This window comes from Pollicipes pollicipes, unplaced genomic scaffold (genome assembly GCF_011947565.3).
Source record: "Pollicipes pollicipes isolate AB1234 unplaced genomic scaffold, Ppol_2.1 Scaffold_7231;HRSCAF=8579_pilon_pilon_pilon, whole genome shotgun sequence".
In the NCBI taxonomy this organism is placed as follows: domain Eukaryota; kingdom Metazoa; phylum Arthropoda; class Thecostraca; order Pollicipedomorpha; family Pollicipedidae; genus Pollicipes; species Pollicipes pollicipes.
Window position 1 is genome coordinate 6,404,213 of NW_023597034.1, and position 24,946 is coordinate 6,429,158.

At 54.8% G+C, this 24,946-nt stretch overlaps 1 protein-coding gene across 6 annotated transcripts in view; it reads left to right on the forward strand.

Moving 5' to 3' along the window:
* Positions 1-1,481: 1,481 nt before the first annotated feature.
* The window catches only part of onecut (homeobox protein onecut), a 44,460-nt gene continuing 20,995 nt past the window's right edge, over positions 1,482-24,946 (forward strand). Inside the window, exons 1-4 of one of the 6 annotated variants that reach the window (XM_037234626.1) lie at positions 1,482-1,577; positions 1,798-3,526; positions 20,911-20,937; positions 21,585-21,644. In XM_037234626.1, the coding sequence (XP_037090521.1) occupies positions 1,939-3,526; positions 20,911-20,937; positions 21,585-21,644 (1,675 nt within the window). In that variant the 5' untranslated portion in view covers positions 1,482-1,577; positions 1,798-1,938. Of the gene's footprint in view, positions 1,578-1,623; positions 3,527-20,910; positions 20,938-21,584; positions 21,645-24,946 lie in introns of those variants that run through there. The other 5 variants (XM_037234627.1, XM_037234630.1, XM_037234631.1 and 2 more) reach the window with 5 other exon arrangements.

Genomic DNA, 24,946 nt, shown 5'->3' on the forward strand with positions numbered 1-24,946 from the left:
CAGGGCTCAATAATTCAGACGCAGCGGGTGGTGTTATGGAACTGTATGAACGCTGGTATTTAACTGAGTCGTCGGATCTGGCACGTGCTTGACTACGCACCCAAGTTTCTTTAAAAAAGGTGCTGACTCACCTGCGCTTTAAGGAAGGGACACGTGACCTTGCATATTGACATAACTTGAATGAAAACATAACTAACTTTGCCGTCGTCAGTGTTCCCGGGGTTCACATACATGCGTGATTAAATGCTGCGTCGCAAAGCAGTTTCGGGCATCTTTAAGACCCTGATGTAATGAAAGGTCCTTTTATCCTAGGGACGCCCTTGCACGGTAGAGACCCACCATTCATGATGGCCTGGACACTCTTTAATAAATTCTTGTTACCGCCCTTGCAAGTTTCCCCAAAAATACGCGTTCGGTTGAAATTACTTGAAACAAGTATGACGAAACTCATATGTCTTAGAAAAAAATGGAATGTTTTAAGGTATTTCACGCACTTGGGCTGGTGGAAACAGCCAATATTTTGCTGATATTGGTCAAAAGAATATAGTCAGCTACGCTCTGACATGCTTTAATGGTTCACACGATCTGGGAACTCTGTGGAGATCAGACCTCTGGTTTTCCCCGATGACGTCATCCAAATCACCTTCGACTTCCCTTGCGACCGGTCTGAAAAGCCCATACGATTTTACTCGGAGGGATGGGATGTTGCAAACGCCACACGGCTCCTACCCGCTACATTGAAGAACCAAAAAGTCAGTGCACGCCTTTATGATGGAATAAATTAGAATAGTTTGACGTCACAAATCAGCCGCATCCATCCTGCTATTGCGATTTAACATTTCTAGTTCACAGCTTTGATTTACCGGTGCGACAAGCAAGGTCATGGCTACACGAAAGAGCCTCACAGATGCCATTTACCACGACAAAGAGCACAGAGCATATTTTTCGTGCACAGCCAAAGACCTTGTCCACAACAGGACTGGGTGTGCCCGGCGGAGTGCGAGGCGGGAGCCCGCGTGCCCACGTCACCTCCTCACGACCGGGCGGGGCCCTGCACGCGGCCCGTGTGGGCCGCCGTATGGGAGAGAGAGAGAGAGAGAGAGCGAGAGCGAGAGAGTTACGCCACTGACACCAGGATCAATGAAGCGTCCTGACCTAGAGCTCGGAAATCGATGTATTTTAAATCTGCGCCTATCGATTGTGGCATCGATCCGGGCGCGACACCTGCAGCCTGCTCTCGCGCGGTCGACGCGGCTCTTCACAGCCACACCGGTAACCGCTATCGATTCCCTTTCATCCACTCCCGACCGATATCTCGCAATCGATGCCGGGTGGGTGGCCGCCCGCTAGCCGGGCGCCGGCCGTGCCGCTCGAGCGGCCGGCGCCCGGCGTCCTGGGCGCCGTGTGCGTCGCTCGGGCCGCGCGTCTCACCGCCCCCGGCCCGCCGACCCGCACGCTCCGGACAAAAGAGGACGGCCGCCGCTCGCGACGGCACGGCCGCGCGCTCCCACTCAAAATAGTCCGGCGACGACGGCGTCCGACGAGCGCAGACCCTGCCGCGACGCGCCCAGTTGGCGGTGAGTGTTCTGTGCGCGTGCACCGCGTACTATTGTGCGTTGTCTACGAATAATATCGATTCGCGTCGTATTGATTTTCAATGCGATGATTTACCCTCCACCGGCAGTCGATGGCGCGCAGAGCGCCTGCGCCGCCGCCGTACCCAAACATGGCCGGCCGACAGTGACGTGATTCAGTGTTGCGCGGCCATTTTTCGCCAGTGACAGTGGTATTTTCCAGCGTGCGGCGACGAAAGTGACACGAGCGAGTAGCTGAGCGACCGAGCAAGGCGCCTGGACAGCGTGCGACGGCCGCGGCGCGCCGGGCGGACGGTGAGGAGCGGTTTTTCTGGCGGGACTCGGCGCGGCCGGCCGTGCGCCAATGGCAGCGCCGGCTGACGTACCGGCGGCCACCACGCAGGTGCTGCTGATCCGCGCGGCGGCCGGGCCCACATACAGCCGGGTGGTGGCGCCCGGGCACCAGCCGGTGCGGCTCCTGCTCCGCGACGACGCGCAGCTGCTGCGGCACGAGCTGCGCGCGGAGGACGACTTGCTGCCCTCCGACCTGAGCACGCACGACGTGCGCCTGGACAGTGACGAGCCGGCAGACTTTAGTGTGAAGACGCTGCGCTCCGAGGGCCTCAGCGTGCACGCGCTGGGCTCGAGCGAACTCGCGTCGCACGCGGACTTGGCGCACGGCGAACTGGGCGCCGGCGAGCTGAGCTCCAGTGAGTTCAAAGCGGACATTCCGTCGTCACCGTACAAGGAGCCGCTCAGTGTGCAGGTGATCGCCGAGCAGACGGAGGCGCACGACTACAGCCAGCTGAGTCCGGCGCCGCTCTCGCCACGCGACGACATCCCCACCAGTGTGCACAGCATGATCGACGCCTCCGACTTCCGCTCGCTGCCTCAGGAGCCCATGTACCAGAACCTGAGCAGCCTGGGCGGGCGGATGTCGCCGTCGCCCTACAGCCCCTCCTCCTCCTACGCCACCCTGACCCCGCTGCAGCCGCTGCCGCCCATCTCCACCGTCTCAGACCGTTTCGCCTATGGCCAGTCGGGTAACGTATCGGGGTCCTTCACGGTCATGCACAACAACCAGGGGCTGAGCAGCATGAACCTCAACTCTCCATACCACTACGACAAGCTCAGCCACATGAGCATGTCCCCCACGCACTACTCGTCCAACAACGGGCTGATGATGCACCAGCAGCCGTCGCCGCTCTCACCGCAGAACTACAGCCACAACGGCATGCACTCGCCGCAAAAGTCCATCTCCCCGGAGAACTACAACAGCCCTTACACGCGCGAGGATCTGTCGCGCGCCACCCTGGCGCAGCCCCAGAGCCCGGCACTGAGCCCCTCGGTGTCGCTGCACTCGCCCCCCAGCTCCACCTTCAACGGCTACATTGCCACCACCACGCTGACCACCTCGGCGCTGACGCCCAGCTTCAACAGCATAAACGCGGGTAGCTTGGGACCGCTTTCTCCGCACGCCGTCTCACCCAACTCGCCCTCGCTGCACCTGCAGTCGCCGCCCTCGCCGGCGCCGCAGCTGCGTGACCCCATGCATGCTATGTCGGCACCTTCGCTGCAAGGCGGAGGCCACATCCAGCACACGGGCCAGAGCCTGACCACCGGCCACCAGGTCCAGTGCAAATCCAGCTCCTCTTCCACCGCCTCTGACTCCGAAGAGCTCAACACCAAGGAGCTGGCGCAGCGCATCTCGGCCGAGCTGAAGCGGTACAGCATCCCGCAGGCCATCTTCGCGCAGCGCGTGCTCTGCCGCTCGCAAGGCACGCTCTCCGACCTGCTGCGCAACCCCAAGCCCTGGTCCAAGCTGAAGTCGGGCCGTGAAACGTTCCGGCGCATGTGGAAGTGGCTGCAGGAGCCCGAGTTCCAGCGCATGTCGTCCTTGCGGCTGGCAGGTCAGTCCCTGACGCCATCGCACCACCCCGAGATCACCTCCGGTAAATGACAGTTTCTTTATTTCTTTTGCTGTGGGGATGGTTGCTATGGGCGTGGGGCCGCTTGCAGGGCGAGTTTCGCGCAGCTGCTTCGTGTTTGCCCTCAGCCCAGGCCTGTTTTAAGCGGGTGACTTGCAGCAAGAGTGCGTGGCGTGCATGAGTGGGTGGATGGGTATATATACATATATATATATATATATATATATATATATATATATATATATATATATATATGTGTGTGTGTGTGTGTGTGTGTGTGTGTGTGTGTGTGTGTGTGTGTGTGTGTGTGTGTGTGTGTGTGTGTGTGTGTGTGTGTGTGTGTGTGTGTGTGTGTGTGTGTGTGTGTGTGTGTGTGTGTGTGTGTGTGTGTGTGTGTGTGTGTGTGTGTGTGTGTGTGTGTGTGTGTGTGTGTGTGTGTGTGTGTGTGTGTGTGTGTGTGTGTGTGTGTGTGTGTGTGTGTGTGTGTGTGTGTGTGTGTGTGTGTGTGTGTGTGTGTGTGTGTGTGTGTGTGTGTGTGTGTGTGTGTGTGTGTGTGTGTGTGTGTGTGTGTGTGTGTGTGTGTGTGTGTGTGTGTGTGTGTGTGTGTGTGTGTGTGTGTGTGTGCGAGGGGCTTTGTATGGGTATGTGCGGGGAGGTGGTGCAATGTATTTTATTTTTGTCGCACCTGCAGTGGTATGTTATGCAGCAGTATGTTATATGTGATGAGCGTAATGAGCTCTTTGTCTGCATCTTATGATTTTGCACATGTGTGGTGATTTACATACATTTTTCTCAATTTATGGGTGGAAATCACCTACATAACCTACAAGCCCACTCAACTGAATTAGTGTAGTAATGAAGATTCCTGTTTAAAAAAATTGTAGCCCCCCGGCCAGTCTGCGAATTGTGCCAAACTTTATCACCAATCACGTACATTTGTGGGTTTAAAAAATGCTCAGGCTTAGGCATATTTCTGTAAAGCAGGAATATCTATCCGGAAATTTTTCTGATATTTTTACATTTTGTTACTCTGAAAATGACACAGCTTGTTTCACAAAGTCTGGAAATGGCGTCTACATCGCCCCCAAAAGCGTCACGTGTCACTCGGTATTATAGAGCCAGAAGAACATGGCGGCTAGTCACGTCACTGTTGGGGCCCCCTCTGCGGGTCCGTCACAAACTCTTTCCTTGAACATAGACCAGACTGCTCTCCCCACGGCGCTACCCGAAGTCCAGGAAGTCCAGGCAAAGTCAACCGGTCTAAAAGCAGAACTCAAGCAGAAGAGCAGAACCGATGATGCAAGCAAAGCGTGTGCTGAACGCGCAGCAGGGACCGGATGGTGTCAGCTCAGTAGCTGAGGTGGAGATGATGAATGTGAAAGTCAGCAACCGTTGGATAGGAAAGAGCTCACAGATTTCGATACCATTGTGGCAGTGATTTACTTGTCTCTCGCTGCATTGTCCCCGCCACTTTCTGAGGGATGTAATTGTTTCGACGAAGTTTAGCCGTCGCCCAAAAAGAAGACGACTGATAGCAAGAAAAGCCGCCTACTTTCTACATGCAGAGCCCTGGGTTTTAGACAGATAGCCTATTTCTTATCAGAGGAGCTACTCATAGACTTACGGAATGGTTGTAAGATACATGTAGGCCCTTTTCACGAGATATCTTGAGTTCATGCGGCTCATGTCTACCATTATTTACCAGCCTTAAACACGTTGGATTCCAGCCATCTGGTCTATTTTAGATTCTAATTTCCTTCAGACCAGATGTTGAACAGCTGCACTGTCCCTGTCCATCTCAGTCCATGTCAAGGAACGTGTTCGACTGTTGACCTGCAAAAATGTTTGCTGTGCTTGCAAGTGAGCAAGCTCCCAGCCGACTTGGGTCCGTTTTCTATAAAACAAATGCCACTGATTCCGCTCTGTACTACTGAACGATTCGTTCTCCCGTATGTAACGTTTTACGATGCATTCATTTACCGTATTTCTTAACAAATTTGTGCGCTCGAAGAATGTCGACAATTGGCAGATAAGTCGACCGATGCAGTCACGTTGTGCAGTGTGATGCGGTGAATTTGCCGCATCTAATAACTTGTATATCCGCTCATCCCTGAGCACCAGCGTAGCCTTTGTGCCTGTGGAATGTGCATCACCACCAGAATGGTGTGCCAGACTGTTGACAATCAGTTTTGGAGCAAACCTTGCCTGAAGAACATCGTCTCCGGGGTTCCCTGTTTGGATCATTTCATAAGGGACTGGCGATCTGGGGCGTTGAAGGAGTGAGTGGCTCAGAGAATTTTTGGCTATGTTTCCCTACACATGGGTGATCATGTCAGCTTCATATAAATGTTGTCATGTAACATTCGAAGGCGGGAGGCCATCTGGACCCCGATTACTGCGCTCACGGCCGTTTCACCGTCTACACAAGCCACTGGTGCCGAGCCCGCCTGCCCACCCCTCCCGCCGCCCGGGGCCACTCCGTAGGCGCTGGTACTCCCGTGGCGGGCGCCGCCGGTGCCATCTGGCCTCTGCCCGACATTCCCGACGCGCGAGCCACGACGAACGGCGCAGGGGCGCCGGCCGCCCGCTTTACGAGCTACCGGCGCCGGGTGGGACGGGGAGGGGGGGGGGGGGGGGGCAGGTGGGCCGGCCGCCGCCGCACCTGTGTGCCGGCCAGATAGCTGAGGCGCCGCCAGGTGGCTGGCGTTCGGGCCGACACAGCGACGCCCCAGGGCACGGCGCCGGCCTGGCATAAACAAATACCGCCCAGCGGCCGTCGCCGGCGCGCCCGGACTCCTCGCGACGCGACGAGACGGGCGCCCCGACGGCCGGCGGCGGGCCCGGGCCTGCCGAGGAGGGGGGGAGGGGGGGGGGAAGACTCGACCGTGATGTGACGTGTTTGGCACGCGGAGTCTGAGAGCGAAGGCCGGGTCTGCAGTGCGAGCCGTTCGCGAAGTGATGGTAGGTTGTGTCATATTGCGCTGTTACTCGGTGCATGTGCGTTAAAGAAGACACCGATTCTCTTATTGGGGAAAATGTAAAATAAAAGCGCCAGGGAAAGGAAACAGGCTAGACATGGAAAGTGAAACGCTACTTCTGTTCTTGATGTGCCCGCATTCATCCGATTAGACCTCAAACTTCAAGGTTTATAGGAAATGTTTCACATTTGCATGATATTTTGAATCAAAATAGTCATGCTGAAGATTATTTGATGCAGTTCACAGCCCTCCTATTCTAAAACATTCACATAGGGGTTTGAACTGGAATAGCCATGTTGAAAATAATTCGGTGCAGTTCACAGCCCTGCCATTCTTAAGACCTAAACCTCTCCACCTTCTGAGCTACACGCCCGCGAAGATGTGCATACTATTTCAAGGTCACCCAGGCATCCATGACGCCATGATAATTTCATTGAAATTCTGCCATTCCATTGGCCTTGCGGCCACCAAGGAAAAGAAAGGTAAACTTGTCGATTCGTTCATATCTGGCGTACGTGAGCACAATTTCCAGACATAATGGCCGTCAATTGGTTCTCAATCACTATTGTGCAAGGTACGACGACGCAACCAAAGAATGACGTATTGATGAGCTTGTTTACTCAATAGATATACGGTGTTGTCTAGAACAGTCTTTTCCACTTAAAAATATACCAGTAGTTACAAGTGAGCTTATTTCATCATATCTGAGCTTGCTCCAACGTCTTCGAATGTAGAACATTCCTTTAAAATCAATGCCTTTTCGAGGTGAGGCTAGAATTAAGTGCAGTAGGAAGGCTGCGGTCGTCTGAGGACACCGTTATCATCCGGAATTGCAGCCGCGTTGTTTTCCGGTTGACGATGCGTTTGAAAACGCGTGCCGGTGCAAAATTAATCGCCACTGTCTGGCACGGGATGGAATATTAATACTGCGTAATTGGGTTGCTCTACCGTAACAGGTCCGCGATTTTCGCCATTTACTTCAAAACATTGCGTGCTTTTTATTTCTGAATTTATTCCAGCTGTTCGAAATGGACAGCGCTGGGCCTTAGGCCAAAACCAAACCAAGCTTATTACTCCAATTTTTACCGGACCAGACCAGACGCAAGCATTCTCACAACTGTAATTGATGATACCGACAACCAGTGACGTGGCAAGGAATTTGTCCTGCCGGGGCCGAACGGGTCAAGGGGGACCCTTTCAGTCCTCTTCTGTTTTTGAATTGTGGGAGACCTTGCCGAGTTCGGGGTCCTGTTTCGATGCATGAGATCCTTTTTTGACGATTAAGAGTCCTTAAGAGTGTCTTAAACTGTCAAAAAGTACTGAGGTCTCCGGTCTTAGGGCTCACCGCCAGAGGTGACGGAGGAGGTCTCCTCGGCTGCGTCACAGCCGATGACCAAATGGATAGGCGTCCGCGTCGAATCTCGAACTCACCGTCAAGGCTCGAAACACCGCGTGGTACCGAATACCGTGGTAAATTGTTCTCGCATTACTGTGGACATACAGAAGCCTTCAGTTGAACTTGACCCTTCACGCGATGCTCTGCACTAATCTGACCCATGTGGTCTCCTCGGCTCATCTGTATCTCAACCATGTGCCCACCAGCTCTGAAGGGGTCCAAATGTTCGTTTGCAGGGTAATTCGTCAGCCTCTGGGTAGTTCGCACATGTGCTCATATTGCTGGAATGCGCAGGTGTCGTGGGGCTCAATTACGCGTATATCTCCATTTGGAGTGAGGAGCTTGCATGATTTACGACCAAACTCGCGCAATACCACACTTACGCGCACTTGGATACCTCCAGCCATTCCTGTATCCTGGAGTTCCTCACCACGCCGGGACTTCACTGCGGCCGTCGAATGAAGACTACTGCCTCGTTGGTGCCTGCGCGGCCGGCCACTCCCGCCTACCAAACAGCGGGCTTGTTGCGGAACAGGCCGCGATGCTCGGGTTAAGGCGGGTGCTGCGGCGGTGACGCGCTTCCCAGACCACCCGCCGAGATTCGGCACCCCTGAAATGGCGCTGCAAACCGGAGAAACTTCAAGCAAAAACAGACAAACACACAAACAAACTCGCAGTTGGTATGAGATCGTTGATCTAACGGCACTGATGCGTCGGGGGCGCCGGTGTCTGTGGGGAGACGCACCTACAGAAGAACGTCGGCCCCCGCCCTCACCAACGCGCACCCCCCCCCCCCCCCCCTCCACACACACGCGAGATCCCCGCCCAGCGTTCCATCACGGGAATCCTCCCAATAACGCATCGGCGGACACGAAACGATTCCTCCCATCTGCGTCCGCCAATTAGGCAATCCGGCCGTCGGCGCGGCCGCCGCCGGCGCGCCGCATTTGCATCGCGGGCTCATTTACGGCGCGGCCGGCCGAGCGGCGCCGGCGCGGCCGGCTTCCTGCGCGCAGGTGGCGCGTGGCGGCCGGCCTCGGCCGGGCCAGGTGCGCACGCGCTCTGCCACGTGCCGTGCGGCACCCCTCGCGGCCCCCATCCGGCGCTCCCCTCCCCTCCCCTCCCTGGTGCCGGCCCGAGCGCGCGCGGCCGCCCGGTCCACTGACGGCACTCCCACGGCGCAGGCCCTGATAGATGGGCAGGGCAGGGGTGCGCTACGGCCCGCTATGCCGTGTTCCGCGGTACAGGGGTGCCCCGTCCGGTGTGGGCTGGACGAGGTTTGAGACCGCTCTCGTGCTCCACCTCTGCTAGCAGACAACTCTCGTGTTGCGCGACGGTCATTTCAAATCAGATGCTGGTTCCGACAAAGCATGCTTAAACCAAATTCCGGTGTCAGACGGAATGCAGAGCTAAACGGAATAATCTCTTACGAAATGAGCACCACATTTGCCTAGCGCGGCCAAACTTCCACCCTGACGTACGGTGTGACGTAAATCAAATGCTACTGCCTTGATAATCCACCGCATGCCATGGATATAGCTTTCAAAGGTCTGTTGTCAAGTGTAAGCCTTGTTAAGTGAATAAGCGTAAGCCTTGGCTTACAATCCGTTGCCATATCTACGTATGGCTACACTTCGTTGTAACATCCTGCCTCTTCGTTGTCACACCCGGGGTGATCTAATGTTGCCACATGTATGTAATGATCCAGCAGTCCGACAACGGTCCATTCGTACGCGGAGTAATATCGTTACTATGTGCAGAGTAACAGTCAGGTAGCATGCGCGGCAGCAGCCCGTCCACGTCCAGAATAATGGCTCGGTTGTTCCAAAGTGATATCGTCGTCTGCACACCAGCATAGTCCGGCCAAAGGCGCAGCGGTTCACTCCAGCGACTGTGTCCGCTGCGGCTGCGCGCGGCGTCCGACAACCGGCCCCCGCCAGCTGACGCGCTTCTTCCTGGCAGCTGATGACCTGCTTGCTCCCCCCAGCGTGCCTCCGGGCCGTGTCCGTATGGTACAGCCGCCCCGGTCGGGCCGCCGAGCGCGGGGCGCAGGCGGCGCGCTCCAGTTTCGAACGCGACCCGGCGCCGATCAGCTGATCACGGGCGCTGTTTGTGCGCGGGATGTGACGAATTAGCGCCGGCCGCTGTCGGCCGGCTGGAGCAGCTGCCGGAGCGGCACCCCACCACCTGCCCCTCCCTGCCTCCCCCGGGCCCCCTCCCCCGGCGTCCCGGGCGGCGGGGGTCGCCGACCGGGCGGCGCTACCCGCAGTGCGCCGGGTACGCCGCAGCGGGGCTGCGACCGCCTCGGGCGCAGACGCCACCGCGGAGCGCCTGCCCATCTGTGACGGCGGCAGGGGAGCGGCAGTCAAGTGGGCGGGATGGATCAGCAGGCCCACATGGGGGCACCTGGGGACGCGAATCGCTCCCCAGCAGTAGAGGGCGGCAGTAATTGTGGAGTCGGATGGGAGGGCGCCGGCTTCCTGGTTTCGCAGCCCGTGGAGATGGGATGGAGAACCTTTGCTTAGGGGTAGCCTTGGAATTGAGCGTGGAGAGGGCTGCAGGTTATTAAGCGTTATGGGGCACGCAGTGCAATTGAAGTGCATGCTACGCAACGTACGCCGGGTATTTGCAGAAGTGACATGCCCTGCCTGCTGCATAATGGCTCGCAATCAGATCTGGGCAGATATTTCATTAACCGTTTGGGAAACAGCAGTTTTTTAAAGGAGGAACTTCACAACGGAATGGAGAAATTGCGTAACTTTGAGAGGAAAGTTATAATTCCATTTGTACAGATTGGACGAACACCTGCAACGGAAAAAGATATGCCTAAACGTTGTCTTCTGCTGCAGGTAGTAATCGGTGCGAGATGTCGTTATACGTTATATGTATGACGCCTTTGCTATACGAAAATATTTAGTCGCAGTGGAGGTGGAGGCTCACCGGTATCGACTCGCGCCTGACTTCCTGGAAAGCCCTCTCCTTGCATACATGCTCTTCCATCTGAATGGAGTGCGTGCCATCACCATGGGCACACATTCGTGGCTCTAGGGCCGATTTGGGCAAAAGTCACGTGGAATGGGGACGGTGAAAGACCTCAGCGCTCCGCTTAAGCGTCTGTTTCTGTGAGCAGGTCGCTGACTCGGGCGCGCTCGTCCGCCATACTGGTACGATGCGTCGAGTTATCCATCAAGCTTCTCCGTTAATGAGCTAAAAGTAGACAGACAAATAGTCTGCAATGCAGGGAGACGGACCGCTTTTTCATGTGTATAATAAACACAACTGTCATCCATGGCTTGCTGCAGTCATCACTTGACAAATCGGAAGATCGCGAAGTCAATCAATCGTTGCCAATGACATAAAAGAAGCAGGGCTGATGTGCTTAGGTCCTAGGTGATTACAGCCAACAGAGCTGACATAACCGGGCTGTTAGATGATGTGAATTATGTGGACATCGATGTTTGGTGTTGCAGGGGTTCTTCGCAGCATGTTGTGATTGTAGTTTAAGCAGTCGAAATGACACGCATGGGATGCAGCATGATACCATGATACCTTTTGCTGTCCATTGTAAGCTGTGATAGCCAACGGATTACGTCTCATGTACACGTGTAATGAAAGCAGCCAGCATTGGATCCTTGGCGAGTAGAAACTGTGGAGTCTCAACTTGCAGAGGGACAGTGTGTCGCAGAGTGGATCAACTGCGGGAGCGATGAGCTGAGGAAGGTCGACATCATGCGTAGAAGGTGAACATGCAAACAGTCGGAGTAATACAACTGAAAATTTCCTTACTATTGGGCTGATGCTTTTTGTGTCACCGATGCTTACGACTTACATTGGGGTATATGGGCGTAATGTGAGCCAACACGACTCAACATTTCATTAACTGCGATGATTTGAATTTTACTCGATTTGCCCATTGTCCATTGCCCGCTTGATTTTTGACATTAATTTTGAAAATTTATTAACGCCATTCTTTACAAAATTCAAAGCTGGCATAGTGCACTAGCGACCGGTATTCGCACTGAATTGGATTCTCTTGTTGTACCGGCCACTCCTCTACTTGTATCGAAGCCTAAAGGATGCATGTGCTCTGTAATTCATTAGGTGCAGGTGTCCATATGGTAACCTCTCCAAGTATCTGGTCATCATGAAATTAAAAAGAGAGCTTTGACAGGCTAAAGTTTTGTTTCCAAAATAGGCTTTAATTAGTGGCGAGGATGTACCATTTTTTTTTGGAAACTGATGCACATTTGAACACTTTCTGGTTCAGCATCTCTTCGTATACCCACAGGATGTTCCTTAAATATTTAGTGCGAGCCTTTTAATTGGGCGGATTTCTGGGATGAACGCCCACGCTAAGCAGTGCTTGTTGCGTGAGCCTTCACCCCACCATTTTATTCCGGGTCAACGGCGGAATTTTGTGACGAAAGCTTAACGTGCCGCGGTGCTCGACACGACGTCCTGCTCTCTGACGTCACTTGACCTTTCACGCAGCCGCTGCCACCGGCCAAAAACATCCCAGTCGGGGAAAATAGCAGGCGCCTAAAGCGACTCGAACCTACCCCGCCCCCGGTGGGTGAATCGGAAGGCAGGCACTCTAACCAATTTGGGTATTGAGACAGACGGAAGTGGAAAACATTGAACATCTGAGTTCTTCAAGGTGAAGAGCTTAAGTTACACTGTTTACTGACAGGCATGACGCTAACGTGACCATAGACGCAAGTTGGAATCGAACCTCCTTTCGAGGATTTGGCCACCTGTAGGTGACATGGAGTCCGCAAAATGACACCGTACGCCTAGCCCTATACCAATAATTGGAGACCGTAGCTCATGAGTGCTTTTTTACTTATTGGAGTCCAGAGCCTTAAAATATGTCCAAAGAAATGGGAACAAATTGATCAATCAATATTCCATCGTAGGGATGCGGAGGCGGAGCCACATGTGGCATGGACTCGTAACCATTTGACATGCCAGGACGTAAGCGTTGAGGCCCGAAGTTCCGCGAAGGTTTGCATTCCTGCCAAATGCCTGCACGACGGCTGCCATCGGACTAACCTTTCAGAGGGAGGCGCAATCCATTTTAAATTTCCAAACCACGCTCTGGCTTCTGAAAGCTCGATTAAACGTTGCTATGGAAACCAATAGAAACAGAGGTTTTTATTCGGGCGGCGGCCTCAAGCACCTGCACGCTGCCTGTCCTTTCGAAATATCCATCATCTATTGTGTAGCATGCGCAGGCAAGGCGGCCCAGCCCTGAAGCGCTGCTGAGGTAATGACGTCAATGGACGCTCGGATACTTCATGTGCCGGTAATTTCGAGACAGTACAACCTCTCCCATAAGGAATGCCCCCTGATGCAGGTTTCGGACAAGACGGGCTGCGGGTAGCTTTCCACCGGCGTAAATATAACAGGCTTAGCTGGCCAATGATGGGGATAGTTTCCACCAGCGTAACGTTTAGACTTTGTTATCTGTTGATGTGGATGCGCGCATGCGTGGTGTCATACCCAAGATGTTTGTGCGAACAAATCATGCATAGAGCCACGACATCAGTTATAAATTACGCTTGGGCTTATGCTCTTCGATATTCCCTGCGTTGAAGGAGACTCATATCGCCCGAAGCGCACATGTGCTTCGGCGTTACAAGGGCGCGCATGGGCGCCGGCGGGCGAGGCCGGTTTGGCTCGTGCTGAATGCTTTGCGGCGGAGGGAAAGCGTTTCCATGGCGGCTTTTGTGCGACGCAAGGCTGCTGCACCTGCCAAGCCCGACGACCCAGGAGCAAGGCGTGCGGGACGTCACCTGCCAAGACGGCCTCCTCGATTTCACCTGTTCTTGTTGAAACGGAACTTTTAATTTGTTCAGAAACAGGGCGGCGGCGGCGCTGTCATAGGCTCTCAGCTGAGACGTAAGCTTTGTTGTAACAAGAGGCTCGAAAGTACCCAGCAGCGGACATCTTCAAAACGGCTAGCTTCTGAGGCTGCATTGCTTCTGAGCTTTTCGAGACGTGCAGCCCTGCACATAAACTTGAAATGCACCAACGATCTAAAAGACCTTGCTCGTTAACGCATTGCATCTTTTTTCCTCCGGTTTCGGCTATTCAACCCAGCGTGAAGACTCATCCTTTGGCCCGCTTCAGGAGCAGCCGGGCTCAGCCCTCGGTGCAATGCAGGCGTGATCGTGTCCGCTCCCTGGCCCAGCTCCGCTCTGTGCGGAGCTGAGCGCTGTCGGGCGCAGCTCAGGTGTGCAAACCCGCCGTCGCTGCGGGGTGCACTCGCCAGGCCATTAATGAGTCGCTTTGACTGATCACTTGACGTGGTGGCCCACGGACAGGCGTGGCTTGTGTCTGCGCCGCTGTCCGCCGCCATTAGAGAGTATTGTGGGCTTCCAGCGGGCGGGCGGCTCACATTCAGGGCCCTGCCGACACCGCCGCCGTCGCTGCCGCCGCCAGCCCGTCTGTTGTCACTTGGTTGCCATAGTGACCGGAGGCGCCCCGACGCGAACGAGGCCGCACGCGCCGCCCGTCGGCAGGCAAGACGGCCGCGCGCCGGCGGTGACATCTAGCGACGGGCGCGGACCCTACCCGGGCGGCCGCGCGCGCCGGCAGCGAGCCGCCGCGGCGGGCCGTCGGAGCTCGCCGCTCCGACCGAACCAGCGCAGCCGAATCCGCCCCTCTGGCAGCGTTGAGGCAAGGCTCCAAACCGTGCGTTCAAGCAAGGCAAGCCGTCAGGGCGCTCACGTTCTCACCGCCGACGTTCACGCACCTGCACCAGGTAAAGCTGTAGGATGCTTCGGGCCGTGGAGCGGCGCTCGCTGCGGCGACGCTCCGCTGCTGCTGGCCATTCACCACGCTTCATTGTGGCCTCGGGGAGCCGCAATCGTTTTCCCACAGTGACAGACCGGTAAACGGAGACTGCTATCACGCGGCGGGCGTACACTCATCCGACGGTGGTCAAAGGCGCACTTCCCAGGCAAGCGCGGAGGCGAATGCGTTGCTCCTCATGTGGAGCACGGCGGTGGGCGACGCAGAGGCGGGGAGGGGGGGGGAGGGGGCATTGGGCGTGGGCTCATCGAACGATGCCACGCCAGTGCTAACGGCCATAATCATACCTTTTCAGCCCATACATAGTTTCTGATCAGATCTGTCAAAAAGTTCCCATATCTGCGCCGGCGGCAACCGAATAAGTGGGCCGTAATGGCGGTGCATTTCGCTCTTTCCCTAATGAGTGTGCGGTGTGCGACTTGTCGGCGGCGGCGGCGCTTAGGGACAGGAAGGAGGCGGTAATGACAGCCTGCCAGTGCCTCCGGTCGCCGCTGCCGACCTGCCGACAAAGAGTCCGTAGTCGGGACTGACTACTGACCTGACCGCCTGGGGGGGGGGGGGGGTGTCGGTCAGCCTCGGCCAGCAACCGAGCGCGTGACGCTGTAAGGAAGCACAGCTCTGTACGTGACCCAAGCCGCTCCGCTACGGCGACCGGCGATCAGCAAACATGACTTTCCTTTTATCCTCCTCGTCTTCGTTAATATCTTGTTGACGTACTGAAAAATAGGCCGGCAATTGAATGCCACAAAGCACCCCTTTCTCGTCTGGCTGCGGGAATAGCGGCAGGCACGAAAACTAGATGGCGTTTCCAGAGCCTGAGTGATTGCGAGCTTAATTAGACAAGAGTCTTGTTAAAAATGCATGCACCGACACTGAAGCAGCGTGACTTGTGAAACACCATTCGGAGATCCTCTGCCCGGCGTCTGAACGGGTGACGGCGAAGAAAGGAAGCGTGCCTCATTCTTCGACAACAATCCGAACCCAATCTGGCCCAATTTATCTGCTCTTTTGCCTGTCGTGTTCTGCTTGGAGTACGCTGAATGAGCTCCCGTAATTACTCGCCTGGAGGGCTCAGTCCGGCCCGTCTCGGACCAAATACGACATTTTAGCTGGCCGCCAGCGAAATACCGGCCCAGGTGCTGGTCCATTTGATGGCGTGGGGTGCGCGTGGGGCGGAGGGGCGCGGCTGAGTTAGCGCCGCCGCGACGCCATATTGGAGCGAGTGACAGCATCGGCGCCTGGGACCGAGGTGCGGTGACCACATGTGCCCGGAGTCTGGCGTGACGTGATGGCTCCCCATCCCGACCAGCGGCACGTCCGAACAGCAAATGGACGCGACTTGTGGGCGTCGCCGCGCGCCGATCATGCGGGCGATGGTTAGAAGCTCCTGAGCTACCGATTGAGTAGTTTGCTCATCGATTGAAATCCTCTGCGGCGGACCGGGGCACGGGCAGCTCGAGGAGAAAAGTTACGCCGCAAATGAACGTTTCTGGCGAGGGTGGGAACGTTCAAGCTTCGTATCATAAGCTTGGAGAGCGGTCTGAAATGTCGCCCGGTGCGCTCGGCGTGGCTGTGGTCTGGCCGAGCACGGGCACGAGCGATTTGACTGGTGAGTAACGCCTTTGAGCGAGTCAATCGCAAAAGGAGGCCGCGTGCCACCGGTTCTGACTTTCGCCGGGGATCTGTGACCTACAGCCGCGTCGGTATGAGTTTTCACGGAATGAATGTTTGATCAGGTTTTGAACGCTGACAAAGCCGCAAACTATCGGAGAACTCGATCAACGATGACGGCAAAGTTAGCGAAACAGTTGCCGGTCGTAAAGCCAAAAGCGCGTCCTAATTCCACAAAAAAACATAATAGCCTGCCGGCCGCACAAGCGTGGAAACTAAGATCAACTCGTTACGGTCGAGCCCATTACAAAACATGGGACGCGGGGGCACTGCGCCCTAATGATGTCACGTGACGTATAGAGAGCTGATAGACCTCACGCGCCTACACCGAGACGCAGAGGCACAAGACATGTCGCGGTGACTTCACGGCAATAGGCCAGCCTGGGCAGCCGCAGGGGGGGGGGGGGGAGCAGGGGCTCCTGCCCCCGAGCCAGGCGAAAGCTGGCTGTGCAAGCTTAGGCCTCGGAAATGTAAACACGCCAGCTGTCAAATGTCGAATGTCACACTGGCAGCGGCGGCAAACACGCCGCGCGGCCGGCGCGGACCGGCGCCGAGCTCCGCGCCCTGCTTAACAGGCCCGGCGACCCCGAACTCCTAACTGGGGGGGGGGGGGAGGGGGAGGGGGGGGGGGGGGCGGGGGTGAGATGGGAGCGACACGATCGAGCGCATAGAACTGCTGCAATATCGGAGACTGAAGACAATCTGAAATTTGTTTCCATCAAATGTCGGGCATGAAAGGACAAAATAGAAAACCAACGTTGACGGATAAGTAATGCTGGCTTTTTGCCCATTCTAGAACTATTTTGATACGCAGGTGTACTGCCTCATATGTGGTTCCTTGATAACTGAAACGCACTACGTGTTGGATCCTTCCTCGTAACAGTCCCGTCACGGTTTCAGAGCTTTTCCACCCGAGGTGGGAGCTTTGCTTGATGCCAAACGCCAAAATTATTTGATAATATTGATTCGGGCTCCCTGTTGGCCAAGCCGTCGGATCTTCCGCTGTCCCTGCCGCCCCCCCCCCCCCTTCTTCCCCCGCGTTGGTATGTGCAGATGGCGCCGACGTTTCGAGGCGTAGCATGCGGTAACAGTTCGTCGCCGGTGCGCGTTAAGTGTTGGTAAGTCCTATAGGTGTCGTTGGAATGAAGCTAGGGCTGTGATGCTCGTTCTAGTGCGACTCTGGAAAATTGTCTCCCGACAGTGCTGAATTTCGGACGCGCTAACTGCAGTCGCACTCTCTTCATGCCATAGTATGATTGCACCTCCAACGCGCACTTAAACAATAAGTAAAGGGAACATATCCATCCACATCACGGGCCGGGCAAAAGGCAACGTGACGTGGTATGGCAAGCCTGAAGTCCAAAGATCGTCCCCGCTCATATCAAAATCGCCTGAGAACCTGCGCCCGTGGTCAACTGAAACGTCTCGGTTACCATTAGAAAATCACCGTCTCTCGAAGCAAGTTTATTTATTATTTGACACGTGGGAAGGTCAGAGAACATTGTCCTGTGGCTTCTCTCAGCCTACAGAATTATCTTGAATACTGGCACATCATGCTTTGCTGCAAGCGAATGCGAGACCAGCATTAAAGTTATGGTGATTGCATGAGCGAGATAGCGAAATCTGCGGCAGGTTCACAGCAGGTTTATCAGCCCTCACGCATTGTTATCATATTCGTTCACTTGAATCATTCTTATTACATATGTGAGTAGGCTGCTTATGCGCGTAAATATCTCATCCATACCGCATGCCAAAACCAAGTGTTATTTTCGTCAACCTAGTCCACCGATTACATTCAGTGCACACTCTCTTCATAAAAAAACATCGGGACGAGGGCTGGACATTTCCACGTTGTTTCACTGGGGCTTTACGACACACTCAGCTGCTGAGGCTATATGATGTCGCCCACCTTTCACCATGGCAGAAAGGGCGGGCATCGCGGGGAATTGAAACCCCTACCTCTGGCTTCCCAGACGCACTGTGCTTAACGCAAGCGCGTTAACCATACGTTTTCGGCGCCCTGCATTTTCACGTTAGAAACAGTTTCCTAATAACTGACGTTCCTTTGTTTCTGTACAGTAAGAACCTTGTGGAAACAGTATCGGGTGTGATGAAGAGTGAGGCCGGAGGCCGGGTGATTTTTCTTCAACGTTGATAAAAATTGTTTTAACTTGAAAGCGGTTCAGCTCAGTCAGGCTCAATTCACATGTCGCGCTTGCCTAGAAGCCGATATTTTTGGAATTGCTGATCGCAATTTCACGCTGTCTTGAACAACATTGAGCACAATGTGTCCTGTATGATTATTGGTCCTTTGCTCGCAAGCTGACCAATCAAATATCCTTTTTCCTGTATCGCTACACTTGAGACAAGGCAGGCCATACCAACTTGAAATCAGAGGCGTAAGATTCGCCGATTGCGAAAAGGCTAAATAATGCGGGTCAAAGCCGGATCCAGATCTGGCCGATCCGGATCGGGACGACTAGTCGTCGCAGCAAACCGAGACCGACTCGTTTTGAAGGAGAGGGGCGGCTAATCGAGCTGCCAACAATTTCACGTCTGCCAAAGGGTACTGATAAACAGTCCCAAGCAGTCCAACAGTTCAAATGGCTCCTGGCCTACCTGGTTCCGAAATGGTTTATACGCCCCCATAAACCCTCCCAAACCCGAAACGGCAAGCGAGCTGTCGAGGACACTGCAACTGTAGACAGTTTGGGAATTAGCAGTCCCGAGGCTGCTAATTGTTCACCGACGTGAGCGCATGCCCTGCGATGCATTTCCCTGCAGCTCTCTGATATCACTACCCTGCCAGTTGCGCTGAAATGTTCCAGTTGACGTCTAGTGCTGTTGCCAAGAAGTTTCTTACGGTCCAGTTAATTTGCAAAGGAGCCTCCCACAGATGCAATGCATCAGAATGGTTAGTAACTCAACATTCGCACAACAGGCATGGTGCACCCCGAGCAGCGTCGCCCACCGAGGGAAGTCAGACGTTTCCCCTCAGGCTGTGGCGTGGTCTGACGCGTCATGCACCGATATCAACATTCATCTGTTTCATCAGCACGCCTGTGGTTGGTCGGCGAGAGTGGGTAATCTCCCGGGTCCGTCAGCCGTCAGTAAATGAGTGGCTTCGGTGCTGGCTCCTATCTGTGTGGACCGACTCACGTCTGCCGCCCCATATGTGTCGGCAGCTGAAGCCGGGCCTGGAGGTCTCACTTTCTACTTAACAACTTATCTGCACTTATTTGTATTGAAACTGATTCAGTTATTACTTTGTTTCCCCGGAGTGAAGCTTTTACAATTGGAGAGAAGGCGGTCTTCATGCAGCCTTCACGACTGTTGGGATATTGTGATGCATGGAACGATGGCGCCTGTATGAAAATATATCCCGAACCAGAGTAAGGTGGCACATTTACATGGGCTAGTTTTATATTTCCTTCGCTTGTCATCCTCATCTACGTATTTTCGTACAGTCATGGGGAAAAAGCACAAGTACCAAATTAGGTTCGTTAAAAAGACGAAAAGTGTCTGTCGATTGACCAAAAGCGAGCATAAATCAAATGTGCTAAAGGAGTGACGTTGCTTGCACGAGATACACAAAGCGTCGCATACCTTGACAATAAGCCCCAGCACAAGTGATATCAAAGACGTGTTCCAACCTTTTTTCGTGCTTAATGCTCAAGTACAGTGCCGAGCTCATTCTTCTGCTTATCACCACAAAATAAACATTCCTCCGCACATTTCTTAAGGCAGACAAGTTGCTTGGTAGGTGCATTTCGAAAATACTCCGTAGGACTATATTCTATGGAGTTATTTGTGAAAATAGTGTACTGGGTCGCATTCGTAAATAGCACACAAATCTAGCTTTTACATGCGCTACTTTCCTTCCGCAGCTTTGACTAGAGCTCATAATCCCATCACCGATGACAAAAGCTATGATTCCTGAAAAAGTGGCTCCTGTTATCCGTGACATTGCAATATTGTAATATCACAATGTGACAGAACACGAATCTTTTATTAACACCGCCAATTTGTCATTGTTTCCCGCATGTATGTAAGCGTAGAATCGAATGACACCGACATGATAGACATGGTGTCTGAAAGGCTCCGAATTTGCAGCTCGTCGGTGCAAATTTTTGGAAGTGCAGCGCATGAACATGACATCTCATAACCCAACAAAGCATACGTGATCTCTTCACATGAGTTTAATTGGTGGTTTCCTAAATTAACTACCATCAGAGCTCTCTTTTGATTTTACTGCCGGCTGATTACTTTAGCGTGAGACTTTTCAGGAATCTATCACCGTACATCATTCTGGCTCAAATGAGACAATCTAAATGCGAATTATTTTTAAACATTGTTGGACTTTTCATCCATTTCTTTGGGGCCTAACGACAGACGAACTGCATTGAAAAATGAGCACATTGCCATGGTCTAATCCTCGCTTTCAGTGCGCCACCAACAACTATCCACGGACGGCATTCTACTCCGGTGAGTGTTCCCCGTTTGCTCAGGCACTGGATCCGCGCTTAAACTATCCCTTTTGTCGGCAGGAGGATCGAGGCACGACGCGTGGCAGGGTGAGTACCCCGCGGGCCTGCCCGCCCCAGCACCGCACCACACCTCATCCTAGGGCACACCACTGCCCCCAGTATGATCTATTCAGCCACATGCCCTGCACGGCGTGATCTGTGGCAATCATTCTCGATTGTCGCAGTCGGTATCGTTTCGGGATGGCTTCCCGGGACCTTTTAAGTCCGCGCGTTTTGGGAATGATTATGCGGCCGCCTGCAAGGTCAGACGGCCATCACAGCGTATGACCAGTAAATGCCGACATTAAAGCTGCAAGTACCGGTAACCCTTGTCCCGTCTCATCATCATAAAGCACGTCGAAAGTTCGACATGATTTGGCGTGCATAGTCGCGACGGCTTCTGCAAAAGCCCGCATGTGTGTGGTTTTTCACAATCTAGCGACGAAAAGCTACGGCGGCATTTTGTGTTAAACGGCGCGCTCGCAAAGTATTTATACCTACACCTATAGCGCTCACTGCAATATTTCGTGATAACACTCACGGTGATTCACAGGCACCCTGTTAGACCAAAAATCGCGCCCACCATACGCAAGGGAAATCACTGTCCTTTTTACGCCCAGTGGACTGCGACATTTTCTGTGCTGGGACTCTGTGGCCGTTGCTGCTCTGTAGACCATGTTCAATTCGGTTTGCAGAGGACGGACCGTTTTCCCCGGCGGCGGCCGGCGAAGCTTGGGCGGTGCCCTTCGCCAATGGTTAGTGCTGTACGGCGCGCACTCGTCGCTAAGTTTGCTGCACCCTCGTCTCGTCCCAGTCAGATTCAACTGACTCTTAAAGTGTTGCGGCGTAACTACGGTGGGAAGGTGTCTTCACCCTCCGCTCAGGGGATGATTTGACAGGCTCGGTCTGCCCTCTGTCTCTGTATGAGTCTGGCGGCCTCGCCCTTTAGACGTTATGTGAGCTGCTCAGTCAGCTGTCTTCTTCGTTAGACCTTCGTTGCTTGCTCTAGACAATTTTGGTTTACTGGAGTCTAATAGTAATGAGGTAGAGTTATCTACGCATTATTTGATCTAAGAAAGTAGGCATTTCTTCTCCATACCTTTACTGACAGTCATCCTTTGCCCGTCCCAACGCACTCTGCACGCAACCGCCCCCCCCCCCCCATTCAGACGTCGGCTGTCTTCCTTCTCTGACGTCATAGCATCCGGATTCTGACTTTCGCCCCTCTGACCTCAACCTACCCTCCCCTTTGACCTCAGTCCTCCATCCATTTTGACCTCAGCCTCTCCTCCGTTCTGACTTCAGCCTCCCCATCCCCTCTAACCTCAACCTCCACTCCCTCTGATCTTAGCCTCCCCCTTTGACCTCAGCCTCCCCTCCCCTCCGACCTCAGCCTCCCCTCCCCTCTGACCCCAGCCGACCCCTCCCTGCCGAGAGGACGCCGCCGATGACGCGGCAGAGTCGCGACGGCCCGCCGTCCACATTAATCCCGCCGACTGGAAGTCCGGACGTACCCGGCGGAAGAGGGGCTGGCTGAGCGCGCCGGGAGGGGAGCCGAACCCCTACACCCGCGCCTGGGGGACTGCCAATGACGGCTCGACAGTAAATTCTTATTTTAATCACCACGCTCCCTGCGCTGAACACACCGCAGCCCTATAAATGACCGGGCGGAAGCCCCGTCTACATGCCATGGCGGACATCAAATGCCAACCGACCCAACTCCATAATTTCAGCACGCGTAAGTTTTCCCGTGATACGTCGCACTGACCTTTTACGGCAACAGGGTCATCATTAACGGCGTGCCGTGCATCTGTGTGTCATGCATATGCAAGCGACCTGGTCGCAGTGCGTCAGGAACATCGCGCACATCACGCCAAAGTGCACATCGAGTGGTGACTCTTTCGCCGCCGTGGCTGTCATATGCCACCACGAACGTCCTCGGCGCCGCAGTGATGTGGATGTACCCAAATGTCACACGATCACACAAATCAAACATCCGGAACTCCGCTAGCTTCGAGGAGGTTGGAACCCGCGGGTGCAGTCCCAGCGCCTTGACTGGCGCGGCGGGAAGGGGTCACACGAACGCTGGCAGGGTGAGGTGGCCACCGAGAGTACCGGCCGACGGACTGCTCACGTGGGCTCGCGCGGCAGACGCCTCGCGAACGAAGGGCAAGAGTTCGCGTCGCCGCCAGTGTTCTCTCACGTCTCGAGTTCAGTTTTCACGGCCCTGATCTGCGTGCGAATGGTAGGCGCTGCCGGCTTTGCTTGGTGGCTAAGCAGATAGTTACCGTTAATTTTATTTTAAAGGTGGACCTGGATTAAGCTAGGACAATTTAGTTTGATAGTTCAGATAGTTTGGCAAAGTTTCAGTTTTTCAGGAAAACGCAGTGCTTACCTATACTACAAATCAGTGGCAACTGCTGTGACGGTGCTCTCTTAACAGGGGCGACTTTGGTTGAAACGAAGTGCTCAAGCCGGCGATGCAGTTGCTCGTGCTGGCGACATTGTGCCGCCAGAACAACGACATCCACTTTTCATGGCTGACTCCCCATATATCACTCGGGCTCGAGCTCCAAAGTCAGAGATGCCCTGCCGCCAGAAATACCATAGTCGTTGTCGGCCAGCTGGAACACGGCTATATGAACTTCGTGAAAAAGCTCGCCCTTCCTCTATATACATAATAGTTTCTTGAGTTTTCTAGACGCTTGTCGGGCTATTGCCACGTCTTCCTAGTTTCTCCATCCTCTGTCACCGCACGAAAGCTGCCGGTTCCCGTCTGGCTGTGATGGTCAGTGGGTGAGGGGGAGGGGGGGGGGGGGGGCTAAGCGAACGGTATATGGCCAAACCAAACCCGACATTGATCAAAAGCTGCCCTTGTCACCGTACTGACCTGTTTCGTACTAAAAACTAAGAGCCGGCCGCGACGCCAGGAGGCGGAGCAGACCAGCAGAGGGTGTGGAAGGGAGCTGCAGCCCGTAACGGGCCGGGAAGCACGCGGGTCCGCGATCGAGGCCCGCGCGGCCCGCTCCAGGCGCTCGCGAAGCAGCGGCTCTCCGACGTTTGCTCGAGTTCGACGCGGCTTGACGGCCACAAATCGCGGAGCGCCGCCATGAATCGCCGCCCGCGATGTAAAATGCATCGGCTTCACTGGCGGCGATCATGTCTGGCGGCGGCGTGGGGATGGGGGGGGGGGGGGGGGGAGCGACGCGCGACGGTCGGCCGCCGCCAGCCCACGCTGCCATTATCTCCCGCCCTAATTGTTGGCTGTCGCCCGGCCAAAGTCCAGGTACATTTTTATTAGAGACCCGATTGAAAGGTGGCGCGCGCGCAGCGGGCCTGATGGCCGCTCGCGGCGGACCACAACATGGCGTGCGGCGTAATAAAATACTGGCGTGACGCACTAATGCCGGAGCTTTGCGGTAATAGATCAGAGACGGCCTCCGACGAGCCGCGGGCCGCCACCGGTGTGCACTAATCAGGCCCTGCGTGGACGCGGACTAATAGAACTACGGCTCATGCCGAGCAGACGTATTAGCCGTCTTTGTTGCGGGGCGGCGGCGGCGGCGGCCCGTCGGCCTCCTGAGAGATCGTGGGAGTGCTGAGCCTCGCCGCGCTCTCCGGGAGACGCGCCATAGCGCGCTCCGCGGTCGCCAGGGTGGCTTCCCGCGCACAACGGCCTCCGAGCCGCCGTCGCCCCTGATTGCCACCGCAGGCTGTTGTTTTATGTGCAGTTTTTTGGGAAGTTGCGCCAGGCTGTCAGTGGTTTTTGGCAAACGTGATATGCCGTAAGTTGGATGCGCGGTGGGTCGGCCAGCAGTATTCGACCTCTTGACATCTGCAATGATGGTTACAGTTTTAAAGAAAAGGCTTCAGACGGCAGCCAAAGAAGTATTAATTGCCTTTTAACGTTTATGAGTGAGGATCTCCTCCTGCGTCTTCCATCCTCACCTGGAATGAGAAAAGCTCCATGCCGACTTCCGGTTTACAACAGACACCGACTATCCTCATCACAGTAGGAACGGACCAAAATATATCACCTCATACCAGACAGAAAATA